The sequence below is a fragment of the Ruditapes philippinarum genome, unplaced genomic scaffold (genome assembly GCF_026571515.1).
Source record: "Ruditapes philippinarum isolate M1 unplaced genomic scaffold, ASM2657151v2 ctg5919_1_1_1_1, whole genome shotgun sequence".
Classification (NCBI taxonomy): domain Eukaryota; kingdom Metazoa; phylum Mollusca; class Bivalvia; order Venerida; family Veneridae; genus Ruditapes; species Ruditapes philippinarum.
This window is the reverse complement of record NW_026861513.1, coordinates 47,948-71,624: the sequence shown is the minus strand read 5'-3', so window position 1 is coordinate 71,624 and position 23,677 is coordinate 47,948. Positions and strand designations below refer to the sequence as shown.

Genomic DNA, 23,677 nt, shown 5'->3' with positions numbered 1-23,677 from the left:
ATATTAAGTTGTCCAATGCATCTGTTTTTATTGTTTATTGTTATATCAAAAGTAAGTTTGGCATAAAAAACGTTGTGCAATATTGGAAAATACTTTCTTGATAATATTTGTAGAATCTTAAAAACAAATTATTCCACTTTAAATATATTGTGAAAAAAAGAAATCTGAAAAAGAGTTGGGTTAAACAATACATTTGTATTTATTTTTTTCTTCAATAATTACAAACCAATTTTTAACACATAAATTGCATTCAGGATTGAGTAGAGAGCTTAAAGCTTATAATTATTATGAAATTTTCTCCTGTAAAAACTTTTTACAATTGATTTTATGAACAACATAATATAACTTATGTATTTAATGTATTTACAGTTCATTATACTTGCATGTAATTCCTTCCATATTATAACAAGAAGGTGATGAATAAGTATTACGTAAAAAGTAATTTGTAAAGGATCCTAAAGAGGAGCTAGCATGACAAATGCAATGTCTTTATCAGATCTAAATAATTTTTCGACTTGTGAGAAAGGAAGATAAATAGACAAAAAATGAAAACAATATTAAAAATATAATGGGAAAAACGTTGTCCATGAGTCAACAACAAATTAACTGTCCATTTACAAAAGTCAGACGTGCAAACACGACTAAATGTATTTATTTTCAGTATATCAACAATAATAGTAACATATTATCAGCAAATGCACATGTGCCGTTGTGCTTTGATTTAAATGGAAAAAACGTGATTGGTTTTAATTGTAATAGGATCATAATAAGTATTACTTCATTTAACGTGATGATGAACAAAGCCTTATAAATCAATCGTTAAGGCGCCGTATGAATTTCAAGTTTGAAAACATTCATTTAAACAACGTTTGAACAGGTTTTGCAAACTTAAAACTTGAATATGTGATGAAGTGGACTTCCGGTGTTTTTTGTTAATTGCAAATGATCCTTTAAGACCTTTCCTAGCCCATGGAGAGTTATTTATGCTTTTTTTTCATTTCATTTTTATTCAATTCTGCAGATGGTCCTTTGCTGTTGGATGATTTTCCTTTGTATTTAAGATTTCTATTAAGGTGATGTTAATAATTTTGGGGAAAGGGTTTCAGTATTATTTTAAAACACACAAAGAATCTTCTTTTCACAAACTCACAGGTTTTGAATATGATAACAAAGTGCTGAAACCGAAAGAGATGGTTTATTCTTGTACCATTTTAAATTATTCATAAAATATGAATATCTGCTTACATGTGTAGTTTCTGTACCATGAACATTTTAAGTGCATTCAATCCCCTTAACTTGTATTCAAAAAATAACTTCTACAAACTCCATACATAAACAAACAAACAAAACAGAACAATAAAATGATTGGGATTCCAATCTAGAATACAAAATACTATTGAAGGAATAGCAAAGATAGTAAAACATAAATAAACTCGCGAATACCATAAGTAGCCAGTCAAAAATTATTATGTTTACTAAGATGAATGAAAAAGAACCCATCATATGCATGACACCGCATTTTAGCAAATTAATTTCCTAATTGACATTCCCTAAATCACCACATTATCTATTGATACCTTTTTAGAATGTTTACAGAATTGAGCCATCATTGATTAACACCTTTCACTGTATTTTGTTCAGTATTTCTTACAGTGGAAGACAACAATCTATATAAGGTAAGTTGAAAATATGAAATCCCATCCCGCTAATAAACAATCAATAGAGAAACATGTAAAAGAATGGTAAACAAGCATGGTGCCAGCATGCCTGTTCCGCCTGGCATTGGTGTGTTTAACTGGGTAGTTGTTGAGGTTCCAGCACTTGTCATGGTGGTAGGGTCTTTATCTACAGAGATTGAAACCATTGTTGAACCTGTCAATGGACCGGGGTTAACTCCACCATCAGTAGCAATGACCATGAGTTCATATGATGATGTTGATGTTTCTTTCAAGTGTTTGGCCAATGAAAGAACTCCAGTTGATGAATCAATGGTGAATTCGTCATGAGTGTTGTCATCTACAAAAGTAGCAGAAATCTGTCAATAGTCATTATAATAGTCATTATGTCCAATAATATTTGACTTGTAATCAAAATAACCATTAAGGTATTTTTTCACGACTTTAGAATCAGACCAATTCTACTTGAAGTCAGCATTCAACAAGTTAAAGAGTTAAAGAAAGGTATTAGTGTTACGAGGAATGTAGTTACTGAAATATTCATACTGTTTCTGTTTGCATGACACAATATTACGCAATCATGAAACTGAATGCGTATTGAAGCAATTAGGTTCAAAATATAGTCGGGTATGCCTCGTAAGTAAATTGGGTGTTTTGTTGCTTTTTTTTTACATAGAATAATCTTCATCGTTCACCAAAATAGCTACAGTATTGTCCTATTTATGTCGGGGGTGGGGGTTGCTTTGTACGAGACTTGAGGCATTTTTAAGATTCCTTGAGGCATATTTAAGTTTCATTGAGGCATATTTAAGTAACATTGAGGCATGTTCATGTTTTCCTGATGACAGTTTCACTGGTTTGTCAAAGGTTCGTCAAAGTGACAAGAATTGTATATAGGTTTTATGACTTTTCATTTTGGTTTCACTATTGTTGTAAAATGATATGAAAGCGGTAAAATACCAGCAAATGTATAAATAACTTCATTGTTGGGGGCTGTGCCATCGCTGTCTGTTGCTTTCACAGTAACAAGTATGAATCCTGTAAAATGTAAAGCAAAAAAAAAAAAGAATACACACATAAGCAAAAGGTGTCTCATTAGTCAGAAATGGCTGGTTCTTTCAGTAGGGATGACACTATAATAAACAAGACCTTTACCTTTTACCATTTATACTGATACAACTATTATAATATGCACACACATGGATATAACTTCAATATAATTATACATATATAGATAAGTAGATTATTTGATGTATTTAGTTTTCTAAGTAACCGATCCTTAGCTCTTAGCTCAATGTTTTGTCTATGTAACAATGTGCAAAATACTGTCAATAAAGGCATTTAACTCACCTATTGGGCTGGAGTCGGAAACGACCTCTTTGTAATTAGATTTTTCGAAGACGGGTGCATTATCGTTGATATCTTCAATCAAAATTGTCATATTCACTCTTCCTGTTTTTGCCGTACTACTATTGTCTTTAGCTCTATGAAAAAATAGTAAATGGGATTAAATTGTGCACGACTCGAAGTATGCCAGTATGCTCAGCACTTGAAAATAATCTCAATTAGTTTAAAAATCGCTGAGCGCGTTTAATATGGCAAGAAAAAAATACCGGTGTACCGGTGTACATATTACTGAATATCTGTATATGAGTTTTCATTATTTACCTTACAATTAAAAATAATATCTACATTCATTTTGTTAAAATTCGTATTTTATAATACTGAAGTTTCTTTAGATACATTACTGAAATTATGTAATTATGCTTACATTTAATACAGTACTTTTCTTATTCACATAATTAATAACATTAGGTGACTTACTCGACTAAAATAGAAATGCTGGAAACGACTTCAAAATCTATTGGTTCCTCTACAATAAGCGCATTACCGTTTGGCCCTCCAATCGAAAAGGTTTTCTGTTCACTCTTTATTTTATAGGTGATGTTTCCGTTGCCACCAAGGACTCGTAATTTGATATTTGTAATGGTTCCCTTTTCTGAATTTTCTTTTACTTTCAATGAAGCAGTACCAGACCCTATACCGCTGTTAACTGGTGGCTGTTTCCATGACGAAAACGTTTCGACTTAAAACGAATGATAACATTATGTAAATTCTGAGCAAACCGCAATAAAATTATGTCTAATGTTTGTTCTTAGAATATTTTGTATGTTACTTACCCTATGCATTACGTACAACCTCAAATTTATGTTTTTTACAGTATCAAAATTGTTTGATAAGCAAATAAATATTTGGAAAATTGTCGATGAAATGTAAGGAATCTACGAGTAGTTCATGACTGTTCTACTGCATTTCTTGTTCTGTCTGTATGCATAAGTGTATAAGTTTAAAGATCCTGTATGTTATAATTAAAGATGGAACATACAGATATGAAAAATGTTATATAATTATGTTATAATTATTCTTCTATAACAATTTCCAAACACCCATGAATATGTTAAACAGCAGATGTTTATATACATTATAATAAAACGTTAAAGTTTATGCTTTCTATTTATAAAATAATGTTCTTATTGCCTTCCTTTTAATTACATGAACTGTTAAATTTGGTAATATCTTTACAAATAATGCTTTTTGAAACTTACAATATTGATAAATCTTCATTTGAGCATCAAATTTATGATATAAAACAATATAAAAAAATGCTAACAGGGTCTATAATTATATTAATAATCTTACCATCGATGATTTTTACAAGCATTGTGGTTGTTCCTGTCAACGGAGAAGGGTCGGTACCTCCGTCAACGCCAAGAATGATTAGTTCATACTGCGGCATGATATCGTATCCATCAAGTTGCTTCGCCATTGCAATGTTACCAGTTATTGAGTCAACCATAAACGCACCGTTTGTGTTTCCGCCTACCAAAAACATAATTGAAGGATTATTTTATACTTCAAGAAATGCTTAACTTTGTTTAATATTTATTATTTGTTTGTTTTTGATTTTCCTTTTTATTCCTCGGGCATATAGTAATTGAACCGTCCGTCCGTCTGTCCGTTTGTCCGTCTACCGTACGAGGTTAACCTAGAACGGCAAGTTGAATTTTTCTTGAGTTCTACCTGTTCCAATGGCTTCTTAGTTTACACTCTTACTAATCGATACAAAGTTCATGATCTGGTCATGTTACATAACAATGACTACCATATTAACCAAGTTATTGCCCTTTTCAGCACTTAGAAAATGAATAATGGTTAACCTAAAACGGAAAGTTTGAAATATCTTAAGTTCTATCTATACTAATGGCTTCATAATTTCCACACTTACACACATACAAAGTACATGATATTGCCAAGCTATATGACTGTGTCATCTTTATTTCCCAGTTATTTCCCTTTTTTCACTTTGAAAATAGGGCCTCGTCTGGTAAACCTATTCTGGCAAGTTGGATTTATCGTAAATTTCTCTTAATTGCTTAATTCATTTAATGATATCTTGCATATTTGGCAAGTGGATACCTGTAATGGTCCTCTACTTTTTGTGGAGTAAGTGGTCTCTAGGGTCAAAGTCAAGGTCACTGATTTAGAAAATAAATTTAAACATTTTTGCTCATACAGCCTTAATTTTTTGGTTGATGTCTTTCATGTTTAATACAAACATGCCAAGGGTGGTCCTACTTCTTTTGGTATAGTAAGGGGTCATTTGGGTCAAGGTCAATGTCACCAATGTCAAGGTCATCAATGTTAAAAATAGATTTTGACATTTTTACAGGTGTATTAACCATATTCTATAGACAGATGTCATGTATAATTGATAGGAACATAAAATTTGATGGAGTTAGTGGTCAGTTTGGTCCAGATCACCTGTGCTAAAAATAGGTGTTTACACTTTTGCTCATACAGCCTTTATTTATTGACAGAAATATTTCATATTTGGTAGGAAGATAACTTGCATGGTATTCATCCTTTTGATTGGGATAGGGATCAGTGGGTCAAGGTCACTTGTGCTACAAATATATGTTTACACTTTTACCCATATAGGCTTTATTTATTGACAGGTGTATTTCATATTTGATAAGAAGATAACTTGCATGGTATTCTTCCTTTCGATTGAGTTAGGGGTCAGTTGGGTCAAGGTCACAAGTACTAAAATAGATTTTTACACTTTTGCCCAAACAGCCTTTATTTATTGACAGATTTATTTCATATTTGGTTGGAAGATAACTTGCATGGTATTCTTCCTTTGGATTGAGTTAGGGGTCAGTTTGGTCAAGGTCATCAACGCTAAAATTGATTTTAACATTTTTGCCCATACAGCCTTATTGACAGGTGTATTTCATATTTGGTAGGAAGATAACTTGCATGATATTCTAAAGGTGTCAGTGGGTCAAGGTCAAGGGTGCCAAGTATAGATTTCTTACATTTATATATATTTGATAAAGTTGAATATTTATCACTTTACAAGTCATAGCAATGACTTGGCAACTTATATATTTCACAATTACAAAATGCCATGACTCTGTCAAGCTATATAACTTGTGTTTACAATTTTTGGCAATGCTTCTGTCCATAACTGAGTGAATGGGTAACTTTTTTTAATATTGCTACTGACAAAAACCGGAGCCGGAGACATTTGTGTTAAACAAACACGTTCTTGTTTTTTAATATTTTTGCAATTATCATTGTAATATTGTTATTGTTGTTGTTGTCGTTTGAGAACGATCATAATTGTATATCGAAACGCAATAATCATCATATATGTTACACTAAGATATTTATAGACTGTGTCACAAAGCTTTAAACAATCAAATAACATCACGAATCTTTCAATGCACATCATTTACAAACAATTGTTATATTTATTGTTTTAAAATACAGTATAAATGTCCTTGTCTTTCGTATCGGACAATGGATTGATTAATTTCTCTTGACATGATTTTCATCAATTTTAGACATTTCTTTTCCGTAAACGTTATGTCAATTTAATATTAATAATGATTATAAACCTAAGAAAAAAGCTAAATGTTTGGTTTCCAATATATTATTGTTTAGTTTCTTGACTCGTGTTATTAAGGTAGTCTTCCTGTTATGCTTTCCCCGCCAGAAAAATCTAACATCGTCCAATATCGTAGCAAATTGGTTATTTTTTCAAAATGTTGGGCATTATATTATTTAAAATCACTCATCCTTTATCGCTATGTACTAAATGCCGGTTATGAACGAATAAAAATTGTTGAATACCGAAGATCGTGAATAGTAACCTTCCGGAAATAACCGATTTATTACGATATTGGCCGGTGTGAGATTTTATTTGGCGGGAAAGCATTACAGTAAGACTACCTTTATAACATTGAATGAACTCCCTTCTGTTTGTATTACCTTCAATTGAATATACCACCTTGTTGTTAGGAGGAGAACCATCTTCATCTGCTGCATGAACCATAGCGAATGGTATACCTGCAAACAGAGAGAGACAGAACGATAAGTGAATACAATATTTGCTATGAATTGATTTAGACATACCAAATGAGCTATCTTTTCTTTAAGTGTTTAAACAGTAAAATTGGCTATGAATTGAATTTCACATATGAAATGAGTTATCAAAGTTTTCTTTAAGTGTTGAAACAGTAAGAATATGGCTATGAATTGAATTTCACATACGAATAGTGCTATAATCAAACACGTTGTTGAAACTTTACTTCTCTAAAAGTGCTGGAACAAATATTTTTTTCATGTCATGTTTTATATTTATGGATTTTCATTCGATATCAATAATCAGGATTTGTCATAAACAGATTCATAATAAAGGAAATATCTTTTATCGTACGAATGAATACCGGTAAAAATATCGCACATTCGTTTAAAAAGTCATTTTCATTTTAGAGATGAGATTTACGGTTACAGAGTAATTACCTATATCAGACAAAGGGGATATTGTGACTTCGTACACTTCCTGTAGAAATGTAGGGGCATGTTCGTTCACGTCACCAATGAAAATCGTCATGATAGCGCTTCCTGTTTTCTGCGGAATACCTTCGTCGAAAGCTCTGAAAAAACGTCCACATGGTGAAACTCAGTATAACATACAAACAAAAAATATACAGCTTTACTGTAGAATGAATAAGTTTTCGAAACTCATCTGTTATACCTCTTTGATATTTTTCAGCAAAAATAATATACTTTATGATGTAAAGGCTCAAAATTACACGTACATTACTGTAACTGTTATTCTGTCCAGCTTTTCAAAATCAATTGGTTGTACGGTTGTTATTTCGTCTTTATTTGCCCCACCGACACTGAAATGCAACGGGTTAGGTTGCTGTAGAATGTAACTGATTTTTCCTGTTCCGCCAAGTACTTGCAGTTTTATCCCCGTACTTGTTCCAGCTTGGCTATTTTCACGAAGTGTAACTGTAGCATTGCCTTCACCTATGCCGGAGTTAATTGGGGGCTCTTTCCAAGACGAGAAGAAATTATCCGATTGTCCGTCTGTGTGAAGAAATATATAAACTTGTCTGTGTGAAGAATATATACACGTACGTTTGATGCATAAGCTGCATTTATCGTACCAATTATCATATAAAATGACATTAAAGGTCTAGCAAAAAGAGATCCGCCCAGAGACATAAAACAAAATTTGCCGATAGGAGAAAAATTTAACAACACTTAAATAAAGTACGGTGCAAAAATCTGTCAACAGCTACCAACACGGCAAATAATTAAATCTTAAATGCTTTACCTGTTTGGTGGATGCCATTTCCAATGAAGAAAATTAACAAGAAAACGAGAAACATTTTATCCCCTGTTTACTTACGACTGAATTTATAAAAAAAAAACGAACTATAAGTGAAATCATTTTGTACTTGAACTTCGGAAGTTAGTACATCCGGGCGATTAGACATATCGTTAATCATCTTCTTAAAGCGACGGATAAAATAATTAAACAATAACATATTTTATGAATCAGTTTATAAAATGTGTTATTGATGAGAAAACATGTAAAGTTTATATGATACATATACTCATGAAAAGTTGATGCTTTGCCTTGTTTAATTATGAGAAAGAATAGAAAGAATAGCGTATTCACTTGGTAGTGATGTCATTTAATTGTAATAATGACTTGAAGAATGGATGATAAACAAACCGTGTGAACTGCTTATTAACAAAATGCATCAAATTGCTTGAAAAAATGCATCAGTCGGTGGAACTTTTCAGTCGATCCCGATTCCAAGCATATCGTTTTCTTGTTAACAAACTTAATACAACCGAGTTTGCAATGTTTAGGAGGCGGGATATCTCTCCTTTGTAGATTTCTAAAACTCCCCTAAATAAAACCAGGTGTTAAGCGTTGTGTGGCAACTATAAGAAGATGCCCCGTACTTACTTTTTGTATTCTTATATTTGCTCTGGTGCTAAGGGTTATTGGCTTTAGTGCTTTTAGTGTTCAGAATTTGATACCGCTGAACCGGTGCTGGTGCGCGTACTAGTTGTTTCACGCATTATGTGTCTCAGTAAAAGGGAGTCTGAGATTTTCAGAACAGTTTTCTTTGTTGACTTAATTTGTTTTCTTTTTTAACGAATAATTTTAATGCATTTTATTCAATATTGCATAGGGACTGTCAAGGATAATCAAATATTTGTAATGAAACTATTAGTTTTAAAACATAGTTTGTTTATGGCCTGAAGTACAAATGTATTGTGGAATGTATTGTGGAAAACTGCAAATCGGTTGAGCATGCAGTTGTGATAATTGATACATATGAGTTGTTTCTGGTCACAAAGAAATGAGTCAGTAATGCACCAAGGTCGACAACTTTCCCAACTTGGACAAGAAAGGTTAAAGCACAAGCGGGAAGAGAAAAGAAAGTTTAAGGGACTCTTAAAATTATTGGTTACATTTGACGTTCATTGATGATTTGTTCAAATAAAGCACCAGAAGCTCCAGAAAGACATTAATAGTAATTTATAGTGATTTATTATGCTTTGAAATATATGCAATTCTTTAATAGGATTGATACAGAGTCGGGCATCAGAAAGAAAATTCGTTAAACTTTTTATAAAAAATGCATTGGTAGTTCAATAAATGAAATTCATTATCTATCTCTAAGTTTTTTTTTCAGAACTGTACCTGCGAAATGATAATTAGAATTATCGAGAAAGTGTATCTTGGCGAGCTTCTCAACAATATATCCGATTTATCCTGCCTGTTTGAGATTATCTAAATGGTTTCATTCATTTTCCATCCGATGGAAATGTTATGTTATGCTGCTAACCATGTGACGTCATCATAGGCTAGCATAGTGACGTTATGACTGGAGAAAGATAAGTTTATCCAGCTGATAAAACTGACAGTAGCAGGATAAATGAACCTTACTGAAGAAACCTGAGAAAACAAAGTCTGTGTTTATGACCATTTGAACATCGAACTAGGATAACTCGTTGACAAATAAAAGCAATTGTGCCCAGTAAGTACTCAACACTTACCTGTTAGGATTCCTGAACTTGCCTCAATCATTCATATTTGCTGATTATTTACTGGTTTCATTTGATAAGATAATTTTCGGTTGAAAGAAGGTATTTGTATTGAGGGTATTTGAATTTTGAGATTGCAGGACATTATAGGACACTACAAGGAGGTTTATCTTCAAGAAATTTTAAATTTTCTACTTTTGTTCATCTTTGCATCAAAATGACCGATAAGAGTTTACCATCTCGAACATATACAAAAATTATCATTTTACATGTAACAACAATGAATATAATCCCTATTTACCTCAGATGTAAGTTATTTTCCAAATATTTAGCTGGCATTGCTGTTTTTCACAATAATTTTTATAGCCAGTATGACTTCTAAGTTTTCAGGAGGGAAAACTCAAGTTATTGGCACTTGAAATCTTTTTATATCAATAGTTCATTTATTTTTAAACTAGAACCGTGATTTTTTGGTCCAGAATTTTAGTACATTAAGTTAAAATGTCAAGATTAATGTTAAGATGGCTGCCATTTTAATAAAATTCCTGTCAGTCCTCCAGGACACATGGAATGTTATGATTGGTTGATTTTGAAATTACTGGCTATTTCAGAATCTATAAAGGTAGCCATGATAGGATGTTTTCAGTTTAGATTTTGACTACTCGCGCAAACTAGTGACAAGAACATTTTGTTATATTTTTATGGAACTTTCTAATTTTGTAAATCTAGCAAATACAGCGCTTTTTAGTGTTGAATAAAGATATTGTTGATTAAACGTCTATTCACTGAAGTAGAAGTTTTAAAAAAGTTTTACTTAGTTAACAATAGATCAAGTTTTAATAAGTAAATTGATAAAACTCATTGTGTAAGATATGTTAGATTAAAACTTTATTTTTTTTGTTCGAAGAAAGGAAGTAAAATTTAATTCATTGAAATATAAAAAGCAGATAATTTAGAACTAAAGTTGGGATTATTGAAAGAACATTTCCAAAATAAGACTTTTATAGACTGAATAACAAAAATGACTGGTAAAGATTTTTATACATATTTGCACGTGATGTACTGTCTTTAAACAAATTCTTTAAAGTATATTATGTCTCAGACATCAATATTTTTTAATTCTTTAGACATGTCAAACATGACTATTGCATTTAAAAATGTTTTGATTATAAATATAGGACATGTAAGATGTTTAACTACTGAAGAAAAAAAAACTGCAACAACATACAATTTACCAAAATTTAAAGAAAAAAAATTGAGAATTAAAACTAAATAAAAATTAAAGCATTTCTGAGGTAAAACTGACCTTTCAGGATAAACATTTTATTTAACATAGATGATTAACCAGACATTTTGATTTCTCACTTTCATGTTTTAATAAGCAACACAGACAATTATACTTTAAGCAGAATTCCTTGCAGATGAGATAAGAAAATCAAATTTGAGAATAATGTACAAATAATTTAAGGAAAGTAAAATATTCAAGTAATATTTTTGCATACCTGTTTCTGGTAATTTTACGTAGATTATAAGTGTCGTTTGCAATGTGTAAATTACTTTCATTTTTCACTTACAATACATATAATACTTTTTAAAAACATTTATAAAATTGTCATGAAAAATTAGCATCATCTAGAAGCATACTTCTTTAAATCTAAATCTAAAAATAATTTAGAAATTAAGAAACTAGCATCGGAAAAGAAGCGACATCTTGGTGTTTGGTGAAGTTTTTTTTTTGTGTCCTTAATTGAAACAAAAATACACTTTTTAGTTAATAAATTAATAAAATTATCGAGTCCAATATTGATGATTAAATTCCTTTTTACAGAAATTGTTGTATATATTTGGCGCCCATCTGGAGGTGTTGTCGGCCATAGCTCCTTGCAATTAAGTGATGGTACCTACATCAGTTGGTGGCCTGAAAAGCCTTGTGGTGCTGCCAATCCTCGGGTTAAAGCTTTGCAGATTAATTCAGTTGAATGCGACATTTATGCAAAAGGCAATAGACAGCCTCATACTTACAAGATCAACGTATCAAAAGAACAGCAAAATGCCATCGTTCGGTGGTGGCAGATTACCACTTCGTGACAAACAACTGTTCAACTGTTGTCTTCTATGCACAAGAGGCTGCCTTCCCGTTTCTCTCAACACTAAATGATGAAATTCCAGTATGGGTACCAGAGGCTATAGAAAAAGTAGCTCACGATTTGGCTTCTGGGGAAAGGGTTTTTGGTCAACAGAGAATAAATGAAATAAAAAAAAGTCGCCGCAGATGAGGTTATAAGAATGACAGCTACTGAGTCAATGAAAGTAGGAGTAGTAGTAGCTTCCCGGTGGTGTATTATAATATAAACCTTAAAAGGTAGAAGGACAGTTGTTATAATTCAGTAGATAAATACAAGAAGTGTACATTGTTTAAATAGATGTTTTTGTGAGAAAAAAGCTCCCTTATCGAATATTTAACCATAAATTTTAAGAACGCCTTATCTGACTTTTATCAGTCTGAAACAAAAGGAATAGTTACTTTAAACATTATTTATTTCAAACAACTTTACGGTATATACAAATAATACAAAGTATTAATGTACACAATACAGACACGAATTGTTGAAAAGGATTTGGTCCGAAAGCTAAACTTATAAAGGTATTCTACAATGCATAAAATAATGTGTGACAGTATACGTGACTTTCTTGAAATATATCTGATTTTACATCCATATTTTAAATAATTAAAGTCAAAATTGTTTCTTACATTAAGTAATAATCTAAAACAAATTGATAGGCAATTAAACAAGAATTTATAATACAAGACATCATTTAATAGAATTGACATAAATTAAAGCAGAAAGAATGAAAATGAGGGAGAAACTTTCAGAAATTTAGAAAGAAGAAATAACGAAAATGTGGATCATTCGAATAATTCGACAATTTTGATAAGAACCATACAGTTGATGTGAGTTAATGTGAATATGCTGAAGACAATCTCCTGCTTTCTCGGATATAGGTATGAACGGCTCAAACAGTCTTTTGTTTGCATCATCGCAGATTCTTGGGTTTCCATTTAACAAAGTTTGGATAGTTGCTGAACAAATGGTAAATACACGAGTAGTGTTAAGAAGACAGGCCTTATGTCAACTTAACATTGACATTCTAAGAAAACATGGTAATTACTTTCCACTATGCCACAATGACAAAGCACGGGTATTGTGTGAATATTAAAATGTTAAACATTGCTTAGATAATTTTGTTGGCTGTCCTATATTTGAACATTCTCAACCTGCTTCATTTATTAAAAGAATTTGTCAAGATTCTAGTTATAAAATATTCCATTATTGTATTTGGATATTCAAGATAGCACTGTGAAGTTGGTCAGCCAACAGGACAGTATAAAATCTTTTCAGACTTAGTAAGTGCTGGCTATATTTTCTATTAGGTTAATGATTAATTTCTAAAAATCTAAAATACAATGCAATATATTTACCTACATGTATATTCCTGAACTGCGTTTACAAGATGTTAAAACAATTTACAGGATTATTTGGACTTTTTTATGTATGTGGTGCAAAGGGAATTACACACATAACTGCTGTTAACATTTAAAAGGTACACAACGCTTCTAACTTTGTAAAACTGTAATCAATATATAATTGGTGACAATGAAAAAGTTTAATATTATTAACATGGCTTTTCTCTTGTACTGTAATACTTTATATGAATTTTTTTTCGTATACATGTGTGTATTCATTTTAACATTTAATGAATATGTGATGCAAGTGTGATACATTATATACACTTTGTATATATTATAATGTCATTATTATGACAAACATGTATTTGGTATTTGTTATAACAAAATAAGCCAAATGAATCTTAAGTGTTTTATGGCGCACTGCGTGGGAACAAGGTGCACATGGTCAGTATTTTGAAAAAGAGGGGTATAGTGGAAAGCTGCTCTTTGGTCAGTACTTAGAACGTATGATTGTTCTTTAAAAAAGACCTAGAAAAAGCATAATAACATATAATCGAATATTTAAATATTTTTATACTTTTTATTTTTATTTATTGTGTAGATTGTTTTTTTTTTTTATATTCTTTTTTTTTTGAATAATAACAAACATTTTGAAATCTAATATATAATCAGTTAATGAACAAATACTTCAGAAAATGAGCACCAAACTACAAAAACACTTTATACTGTATAAGAAAACAATGAGCATGGGGTCGATTTTTAAAAATTCAACAAGGCGTTAAAAATTTGATGTCCACCATACATTTATAAAATTTCAAAAATGCTTATTTTAATAAAATGACTAGATTAGATAAGTCATTAGATATTAGGATAGATAGGCATAAGATAATCTGTTATCAGTAATTAAATATTGACTTGTCTCTTTAAAGCTATAACACTTAAAATAATGTAGAGTTTTGACTTAGCGATCTCCTCAAGATGTTGAAAAAAAGATGTAAGCGTTCTTTGACCTTTTTTATTTGCAATTTTCATTTATCACAATTAAATACTTAAAGAGATTAAAAAGAAGCACTTATAATCGAAGTACGCTATCGGCAAATGGTTACATTTGGGACATATACTAAATAAGCAAATGGAGATTAGAACTATCTTATCTACCCGTATCAGCAACGTGCACACGTTGCAACTTTATTTTGTTAATCATTAAAAAAAGGTATACTTGCGCAAGTAAAACGACTGTGAATAAGAGAAATATAATCAAGCTAGTGTAAGGTTTTAACAGTCTTTTAGTACTTGAATTACATATCATAATAATATGAAACTTTATCAAAGGATTTCTTTAGAATCCGTGAAAGAAAGAAAACAAAAAGATTGCAGACATATATGGTGTAAATCTTAGATGTACATCAATTAATGTCAATCAAATTCACCCTTTTTAATTTTTTTAAGATGTATGCATTTGTTGTATAAGCATAAAAAAGATTTGATTAATTTGTTAAATTTTTCGGTTTACAGACTTTGATTTCAACACACCTTTGATTGCATAACTGCTTTTAAACACTGTTCGTTGGTTTTCGATTGATAAACTGCCAGCCAATTTGACACCAACTTTCAACACTAATCTAGTTTGTAGATCTTTGCCCGTTCATATCATGTCCCAAGTGAAACCCACTCATTATTGTTAAATCAACCTTTTCTTGCCTTCTGAATGTATCAAATTTTTTTTAAATACTCAGTCCAGTCCATTCCTTCTTTTATCCTCAATTGTATTACAAATTCCAAGTCGGTGCCCCTTAGTGTGCCCTGTTATTTCAGTACACTGCAAATTTATTATCAGATCAACTAACAGAAAACAGGGCACAGACGTGCAGAATGAAATGCCCTACCTTCGCACTGTTTTTCATCTGAAAGCCCCAAATGTTTGAACGGCTCAAGTTACGATATCACTTCCAAGGCGGATGGGACATTGTAAATAATATATGTAGGCATAGCTGTCCATAAAACATTGGTTATCTCGGGTATTTCTCTTAATCCGGCAAGCACTTCATCATGCATATGAACACAATACCACATACTTGCTAGTCTGCGTTGGTAGTGTTGTTTGTATATTGAGCATCCTGGTTGGTTATTTTGTTGGATTTTGTTGTTCTAGACCAGAAGTTTACAATTTCAAATTCCAAAATTTCGTTGACAAGCTAAAGTAAAAGCTTTGATAGTCAGCATTCAGCATCATGGTCAACAATTTACTTCCGAAATAGATTATAAAAGCACGTGTTGTCCATTTATGGCTGACCTGAACTCATATGGACAATCTTTTTGATACGTGATCTGGTGAAGAAGAAAATCAATAGCAAATATATTGCAAATGAGAATATGGTTGAATAAGTATATCAGCTTTGAGGCAACAAACGGAATAAAGAGAATATATCTTCTTTGCACCAAGAAATGTCCCAAAATGCAAAATTCCGAAGATAAAGAACAATATTCTAACTAAAGCTAGAATATTGTTTTCCAGATTATATAAGTTATGTCAGATACACGGTGGCAAACATGATGAGTTCTTGTTTCAGTTCTAACACCAGGTATGTTCTTTTCCTGTCTAAGTTTGATTCATAACTAAACTTGTATGACTGATAATTGTCTTGTGTTTGGTGGAACATGCTTATTTCTGGTTGTTATTGTAATCAATGTTCAATCAGAGGCTATCAATCCCTTTCAGGGCTATGCTCAGCATCGGTTTTATACGAAAGCCTTGCCTCAAAAAGCCTTTCGTCAAAAAGAGTTTTATATCGTAAAAATACTTTTTATCTTAACACCCATGCATCACCTAAAGTATTTCAAAATGTAACAAGAGCCATGTCAACATGGCCATCCCCCGCCAAAAGTGCTCATTGGAAGAATGTATATGTAGAAGCGCATTAATTCAATTTTAAGGTATTTTGGTAAAGAAAACTGATGGCTGAAGTGATAACAGATTCGAAACCTATGTGAATACTGATGGCTGAAAATAACAAAGGGCAATAACTGAAATATAATGCAGGGTAGGTTATTATTTTTATTCATTGCACACCTTCTGAGTGAGATCTATGCACCTATGAAGTTTCATGTTGATATCTCAAATACTTTTTGAGTTATGCTCTGGACAAAAATTAATTTTGAAAAATTACAAAGGACAATAACTCAAAAATTATGCAGGGTATAATTATCATTCTTGTATACTGCACTCCTCCTCAATGAGATCCATCCACCTATGAAGTTTCAAGTTGATACCTCAAATACTTCTGGAGAGAAGCTCCGCACAAAAAAGTATGAAAAAGAACAAAGGGCAATAACTCAAAAATTGTAAAGGGAAGAGTTATCATTCTTGACTACAGCATTCCTCCTCAATATGATCTATCCACCTATGACATTTCATGTTGACATCTCAAACACTTTTTGAGTTATGCTCCACACAGGTGAAAAATTAAGTATGAAAAATAACAAAGGGCAATCACTCAAAAATTATGAAAGATAGAGTTATCATTCTTGTGCACTGCACACCTCCTGAGTGAGATCTATGCACCTATGAAGTTTCATGTTGATATCTCAAATACTTTTTGAGTTATGCTCTGGACAAAAATTAATTTTGAAAAATTACAAAGGCAATATTTCAAAAATTATTAAAAGTAGAGTTATCATTCTTATGCACTGCACATCTCCTGGGTAAGATCTATGTACCTATGAAGTTTCATGTTGATATCTCAAAGGCTTTTTGAGTTATGCTCCGGACAAAAATTAATTTTGAAAAATAACAAAGGGCAATTACTCAAAAATTATGCAAGGTAGTGTTATCATTCTTGTACACTGCACTCCTCCTCTATGAGATCCATCCACCTATGAAGTTTCAAGTTGATGTCTCAAATACTTTTTGAGATAAGCTCCGGACCAAATAGTATGAAAAATAACAAAGGGCAATAACTCAAAAATTATATAACAAAGAGTTATCATTCTTGCACACAGCATTCCTCCTCAATAAGATCTAACTACCTATGATATTTCATGTTAACATCTCAAACACTTTTTAATTATGCTCCACACAGGTGAAAAATTAAGTATGAAAAATAACAAAGGGCAATCACTCAAAAATTATGAAAGGTAGAGTTATCATTCTTGTGCACTGCACACCTCCTGAGTGAGATCTATGCACCTATGAAGTGTTTTGATGATATCGCAAATACTTTTTGAGATATTCTCCGGACAAAAATTAATTTTGAAAAATTACAAAGGGCAATAACTCAAAAATTATGCAGGGTAGAATTATCATTCTTGTGCACTGCACTCCTCCTAAATGAGGTCTATCCACCTATGAAGTTTCAAGTTGATATCTCACATACTTTTTGAGATATGCTCCGGACAAAAATGTCGGACGGAAGGACGGACGGACGGATGGACGGACGGACGGAAGGACGGACGGAGACTATTTCTATAAAAGGCGGCGGGGGATAAAAAAGGCATGCGAAGCATAACACTACAACACTTTAAATACCTCTGTAACTTAGATTTACTATTGATGGTTAATGACGAAATAAAATAAAAATAAAACACTTAAAAACCATGAAAATAAATAGTGTTTGAGTTGCAATTACAATCTCTACAATTGATTATGAATAGGTGGATACAAACGTGTTTTTGAAGTTGCATTGTATCATAAGATTTGTTCAACATGAACATAAGGAAATTGTTGATTAAGCTTGAGGAATTGTTAATTACTTTAAGATTACTTCCAGATTTCCTTGCATTTACAGGACACCCAATTCTGTGTGTATGCATATAACAATTCAGACATCACAACTTGAATATTTCTTATAATTATGGTAAATGAAATGCCTTTGCTCACAAGTTACACAGGAAGCCTTTTAAGGCATATATCAAAGTTATATTTGACATGATATGTGTTTGTCTTTTGCTTTATCTATAAATTATTGTTGACAGTATCCCGCTTAATATTATACAAAAAGTGTAGTAATGATCTAAATGCGTTGCCTGTGAAACTTATCTTTCGTTAACCACCTTATATAAGAGTACAGAAAGTAAATAATGGAATTTTAATTATTGATACTAATAAATATAATTCAAAATCACGAAGTGATCCCTAAAACAGACTGTTATCATTTCACTGAATTCCATGGAAACAGAGACAATAAATAACATAACAATGGTTAACTAGTATCCTTATCCAGTATTTTTATAAGTAATACAAAAATCTCATATTAAGTGAAAACTGGGGTAAGTTAGTTACTTCTACCGGATAAAGAAAGAATAAATTTCATGTCATGGCGGCCGTTTTAAAACATGGCTGCTATGGCATCCATTGTTCGGCTACAGACGATATACGTGACAAACCTTTTGTCTGAGTAGAGTTCATCAACAGCTTCGATATTGATATAGAAAATGTACATTCCTAATATCGGACACCTAAATATTATGAAAAGCCTTCACTGTCTCATGATCATAAAAATGAACGTTGTTGTGTCACTCGTTCTTTATACAATGTGCACTCATGAATATATTATGTGGATGCATCCTTATATGATTTCAACTGAACAATGTATGATGTAAATATGTCTTTATATGATGTCGAACAATCATAATACGATGTGCATTTATGAATATATTATGTGGTAGCATCATTATATAATGTCACCTTATCAATATATTATGTAAATCTTTCATTATACGATGTGAATCTATTATTATACGATGTGCATTTATGAATATATTATGTGGTAGTAACATTATATAATGTCACCTTATCAATATATATTATGTGAATCTTTCATTATACGATGTGAATCTATTATTAAACGATGTGCAAGACTTGAGGGAGTCCCGGACGGTTCTAAACTGCTTACGAATCGCTAAGTTGACTCTACATTAGGACGATTCTACATAATATAGTGTTGTTTTGAATCTATATAAAAATAGTTCCACATAATATATTCATTAATGCACACCGCATAATGAAAGATTGACATCATATAAGGACACATTTACATAATAGTTGGCTCTATATAAAGACGATTTTACATAATATAGTGTTGTTTTGACTCTATATAAAAATGGTTTCACATAGTATATTCGTAATAGCATATATAATGAAAGACTGACATCATATAAAGACAGATCGACATAATATACTGTTATTATGACCCTATATAAAGATGGTTCCACATTATATATTCATTAATACACATCGCATAATGAAAGATTGGCACCATATAATGACATCATATATTGCTCTATATAAGGATGATTCCTCATAATATACTGGTTTTTTAAGGATGGTTTCACATAATATACTGAAAAATGCACATCGGTTATTGATAGATTGACATGATATAAAGAAACATTGGCTTCATATATTGTTGACTCTATAAAAAGGTGGTTCCGCATAATATATTCATAACTTCACATCATATGATGACAGACTGACATCATATAAGTACAGATTATATAAGTACTGTTCCACATAATGTATTCAAAAATGCACATCGCATAATGATATATTGACATCATATAAAGACACATTGACATCATATAAAGTTCAGTTGACCATAGATCAGGATGGTTCCACATAGTATATTCATGAGTGCACATTGTATAAGGAAAGGTTGACTAAATATATTGCTATTTGGACATAACAACGTTTAGGTTTATAATTATAAGACAGTCAAGGCTTTCCATAAAGTATTCCTGTTGACTTATCATATCCGTTCCCAACTTTGTATAGGTTATTTTCAAACACAACTGTGTATCCAACCATTCTTAACCAAACCGGCTACAGTACCATATTGTAGTTGATGACTCTCTGTAAAACGGAAAGATTAAACTGAATTTAAATATAAATTGTTTATCAAATCATGACTGGACAAAATAAAGAACCGGCCCTTTATCATTTTCATCCAGTACAGTCTATTTTGCCATAAGGGCATCTATGTTACTTTGTCAAATCATAGAGACATTCGTTTTCCATGCAACACAGCAGTTAAAGAAGTGCAGCGATTTATATGTTTTGAAGTTTTGCCTGTTGTTTAAAGTTACCTTAGAGAACTTGCGACATTAAAAAATAAGCAACACCTTCGGAATTCTAGTTTAAATGACCATGTGCAATAGCTGAGACCCCATTCTAGAAATTAATACTTTTGAAAAATATATGAGCAGACGACACAGAAAAGGTCGGGAAAATTTATGTCTCCCAAAATTTTTGGGAGACATGTTGTTTTTGCCTTCGTCGTCTGCTTGTCCGTCCGTCCGGTCGTCCGCTCTCAAGGGACAGTAATAATGTGGCTAGAGGGACAATAGGTAATTGTTTTTTTCTAGCAAATAGGATAGGATGTGCTGTGATGTACGAGTACACTCGAATTGGTTGAAATTGAAGTCATTATTATATAATGACCACAATTTATGCCAAAGAGCCTCGTAGAGATTAACATATTTGTATATTTGTATACGTTTTTTTCTGTTGATATTTTGCTGTTGTTAGCTCATCAGTGTGAGCTATTTGTATCAAAGGGGGATGGTCCGGCGTCCGTCGTCCATCGTCATGCGTCAACAATCCTCTTCTTCTCTGAAACTGCTGGACAGATTTACCTCAAATTTGTTCTGTAGCATCCTTATGACAGTCACACATAAATTTGCTCATGTCATTTTAATTGGCCCCTTTTAGGGGTCAACACAGCTAAACATACAAAAAAAGCATTAAACATCTTCTGCTGTACTGAACTTATTGATGGATTATAACCAAACTTTGTCTGTAGCATTCTTAGATAGTCCGTTATCAAATGTGTTCAAATAAATTTGAATGGTCCCGTTTAGGGACCACTAGAACAGAAAATAGGAACAGAATCTAACAGCTTCTGCTACAGAGCTAATTGATGGATGATCACAAAACTTTGTCAGTAGCAGCTTTAGGTAGTCTTTTTATTAAATTTTCTCATATGAATTTGTTGATCCTTTTTAATAGCCGCTAAAGCTTAAAATAGAAAAACCTTTTTACGTCTCCTTCTACAGGACTTATTGATGGATGACCACCAAACTTTGGCTGTTGCATTCTTAGGATTTCTTTTATCAAGTTTGCTCATATAAATTTGATTGGCCCTTTTTAGGGGCCGCTAAAGCTAAAATGGTTCAGACCATGTCATTTCTTCAAGTTATAGTTTATTCATGAAAGGGAAACAACTCCTGTTGGAATGTCTTCCCGATATGTGTACATGTTATGTATTTTTTCTAAAACAAAAGATTCAATAGCTGGGAGAAAATCTGAATGTCATGACCTGTTTGTTTAAAAGAGATATGGAAAAAATGATTTGAGGTCATGTGCTTTGTTTCTGAACAGTATACATATCTGCACATTGTCTTTCATTTGACATGCTAAAATAGGACCTCACTAGACGGCAAAGTGCAATTGTATAGAAAAAAATCTATTTCTGGAACTATTTAGTGTTCACAAATGCAATGGTAAAAAAAAATTGAACTTCTGTTTGTGTTAATCGCTTTCAGGTCTAGAATTTGAACAGGCATTGCATCATTGTATTAATCTTTCTGCAGGGTCATTTGTTGGTCCGTGTAGATAATTTTTTTATCCAGGAAATGAAATTAGGCCTAAAGAAGATACCATTTGTTTTCTGTACCTTGCTAATATGCTCATTTTTTTATTGAATATTGTTAAAAATTGTTGTATTTTTTCAATTTTTGTTGAATTGGATCCAAATTGGAGAAAGCAAATCTCAATAAATATTGGGACATACTGTTGAATCTAATGTTTATAGTGCATGGCATAATGTCACTGTTTAACAGATATGTGATTGTTTTTGTTGTTGTTTTTTTTTCACTGAGACTCTTACCACTTGCCCCAAGACCCTGTGGGTTCGAATCCCGACAGGGACTTTGTATTCTTTCATGTGAGGAAGCTATCCAGCTAGCTTACGGAACGTCGGTGGTTCTACTCAGGTGCCCGTTCGTGCCTGAAATAATGCACGGAAGGGCACCTGAGGTCTTCCTCCACCAGTAAAGCTCGAACGTCGCCAAATGACCTATACTGTGTCGGTGTGACGTAAAACCCAAACAAACAAAACAAACAAACACTAAGACTCATTTACAGTATCTCTTGTATTATTTGAGAATATAATAAAAATATAATGAATAGCCTGATCTATGGACCTGTCAGCCTTCCATTAGCCTGTACTGGTATTCTGCAGCTGCATGGCCACTTTCCCTGATCTCAGTTATTTGTTTGTTGTTTTTTTTGTTGTTTTGTTTTTTGTTTCATTCAGTAATATTCAAATATTTTTTTAATAGAAAAATACTCAAGCTAGTAAATTAAATGTAAATAAATTTGAATTTAATTCATAATATAGATATGGCTAAAATTATTTTTCACCTTATTAGCTCGACTTTTTTTTTTGGAAAAAAGTAGAGGTATTGTTATAGTCTTGGCGGCATTGCCGTTGCCGTCCGCAAACTTGTACCTTGATCATAACTTTTTAAGTTCTTGGTGTATTGTCTTCATACTTGGCCACGACAACCCTTCGGACAATTGCTTTTCAGTAGACCAGACTTACATTTACCTTCATCCCTAAATGACATTGACCAAGGTCAAATGTCCTGATTTTGCAAATTTTTGCTATTATTGTCTATAACTTTGTTATTTTTAAATGGATTGTCTTCAATCTTGAACTTATTGATTTTCAAGGATAGCCCTTTAAGGTAACTAGACAGGCCTTGACATTTACTAATAAATGACCTTGACTTTGAAGGTCAAATTATTGAAATTTTCATATTTTTTTCACTAACTGGCTGTAACTTTGTTATTATTGAATGGATTGAATTCATATTATGACAGAACATTTTTAGGACAAAACCTTCACCATATCAAACTCAAATTGACCTTAGCTATTTTATGACCTTGGCCTTGAATGTAAAATTATCGACTAAACTAGTGTGACATGACAGACGTATTAAAATTATAAAAGAAAATGTTTCTTCAAACCGTTTCTTTATTTGCTTTTAGAAAAAGTAAAATGTGGAGCGTTGCCCCCACCCAGTGGTGGCTCTTGTTTTTCTT

The 23,677-nt window shown here is 32.0% G+C and overlaps 1 protein-coding gene across 2 annotated transcripts in view; it reads right to left on the bottom strand.

Moving 5' to 3' along the window:
- Window positions 1-1,175: 1,175 nt before the first annotated feature.
- LOC132715892 (protocadherin Fat 4-like) overlaps window positions 1,176-23,677 on the bottom strand; it is a 47,963-nt gene continuing 25,461 nt past the window's right edge. Inside the window, exons 1-9 of one of the 2 annotated variants that reach the window (XM_060698993.1) lie at window positions 8,374-8,532; window positions 7,847-8,123; window positions 7,548-7,681; window positions 7,014-7,091; window positions 4,377-4,556; window positions 3,501-3,762; window positions 3,027-3,160; window positions 2,637-2,714; window positions 1,176-2,016 (exon numbers count right to left, since the gene is read on the bottom strand). In XM_060698993.1, the coding sequence (XP_060554976.1) occupies window positions 1,706-2,016; window positions 2,637-2,714; window positions 3,027-3,160; window positions 3,501-3,762; window positions 4,377-4,556; window positions 7,014-7,091; window positions 7,548-7,681; window positions 7,847-8,123; window positions 8,374-8,428 (1,509 nt within the window). In that variant the 5' untranslated portion in view covers window positions 8,429-8,532 and the 3' untranslated portion in view covers window positions 1,176-1,705. Of the gene's footprint in view, window positions 2,017-2,636; window positions 2,715-3,026; window positions 3,161-3,500; window positions 3,763-4,376; window positions 4,557-7,013; window positions 7,092-7,547; window positions 7,682-7,846; window positions 8,124-8,373; window positions 8,533-23,677 lie in introns of those variants that run through there. The other variant, XM_060698994.1, reaches the window with a different exon arrangement.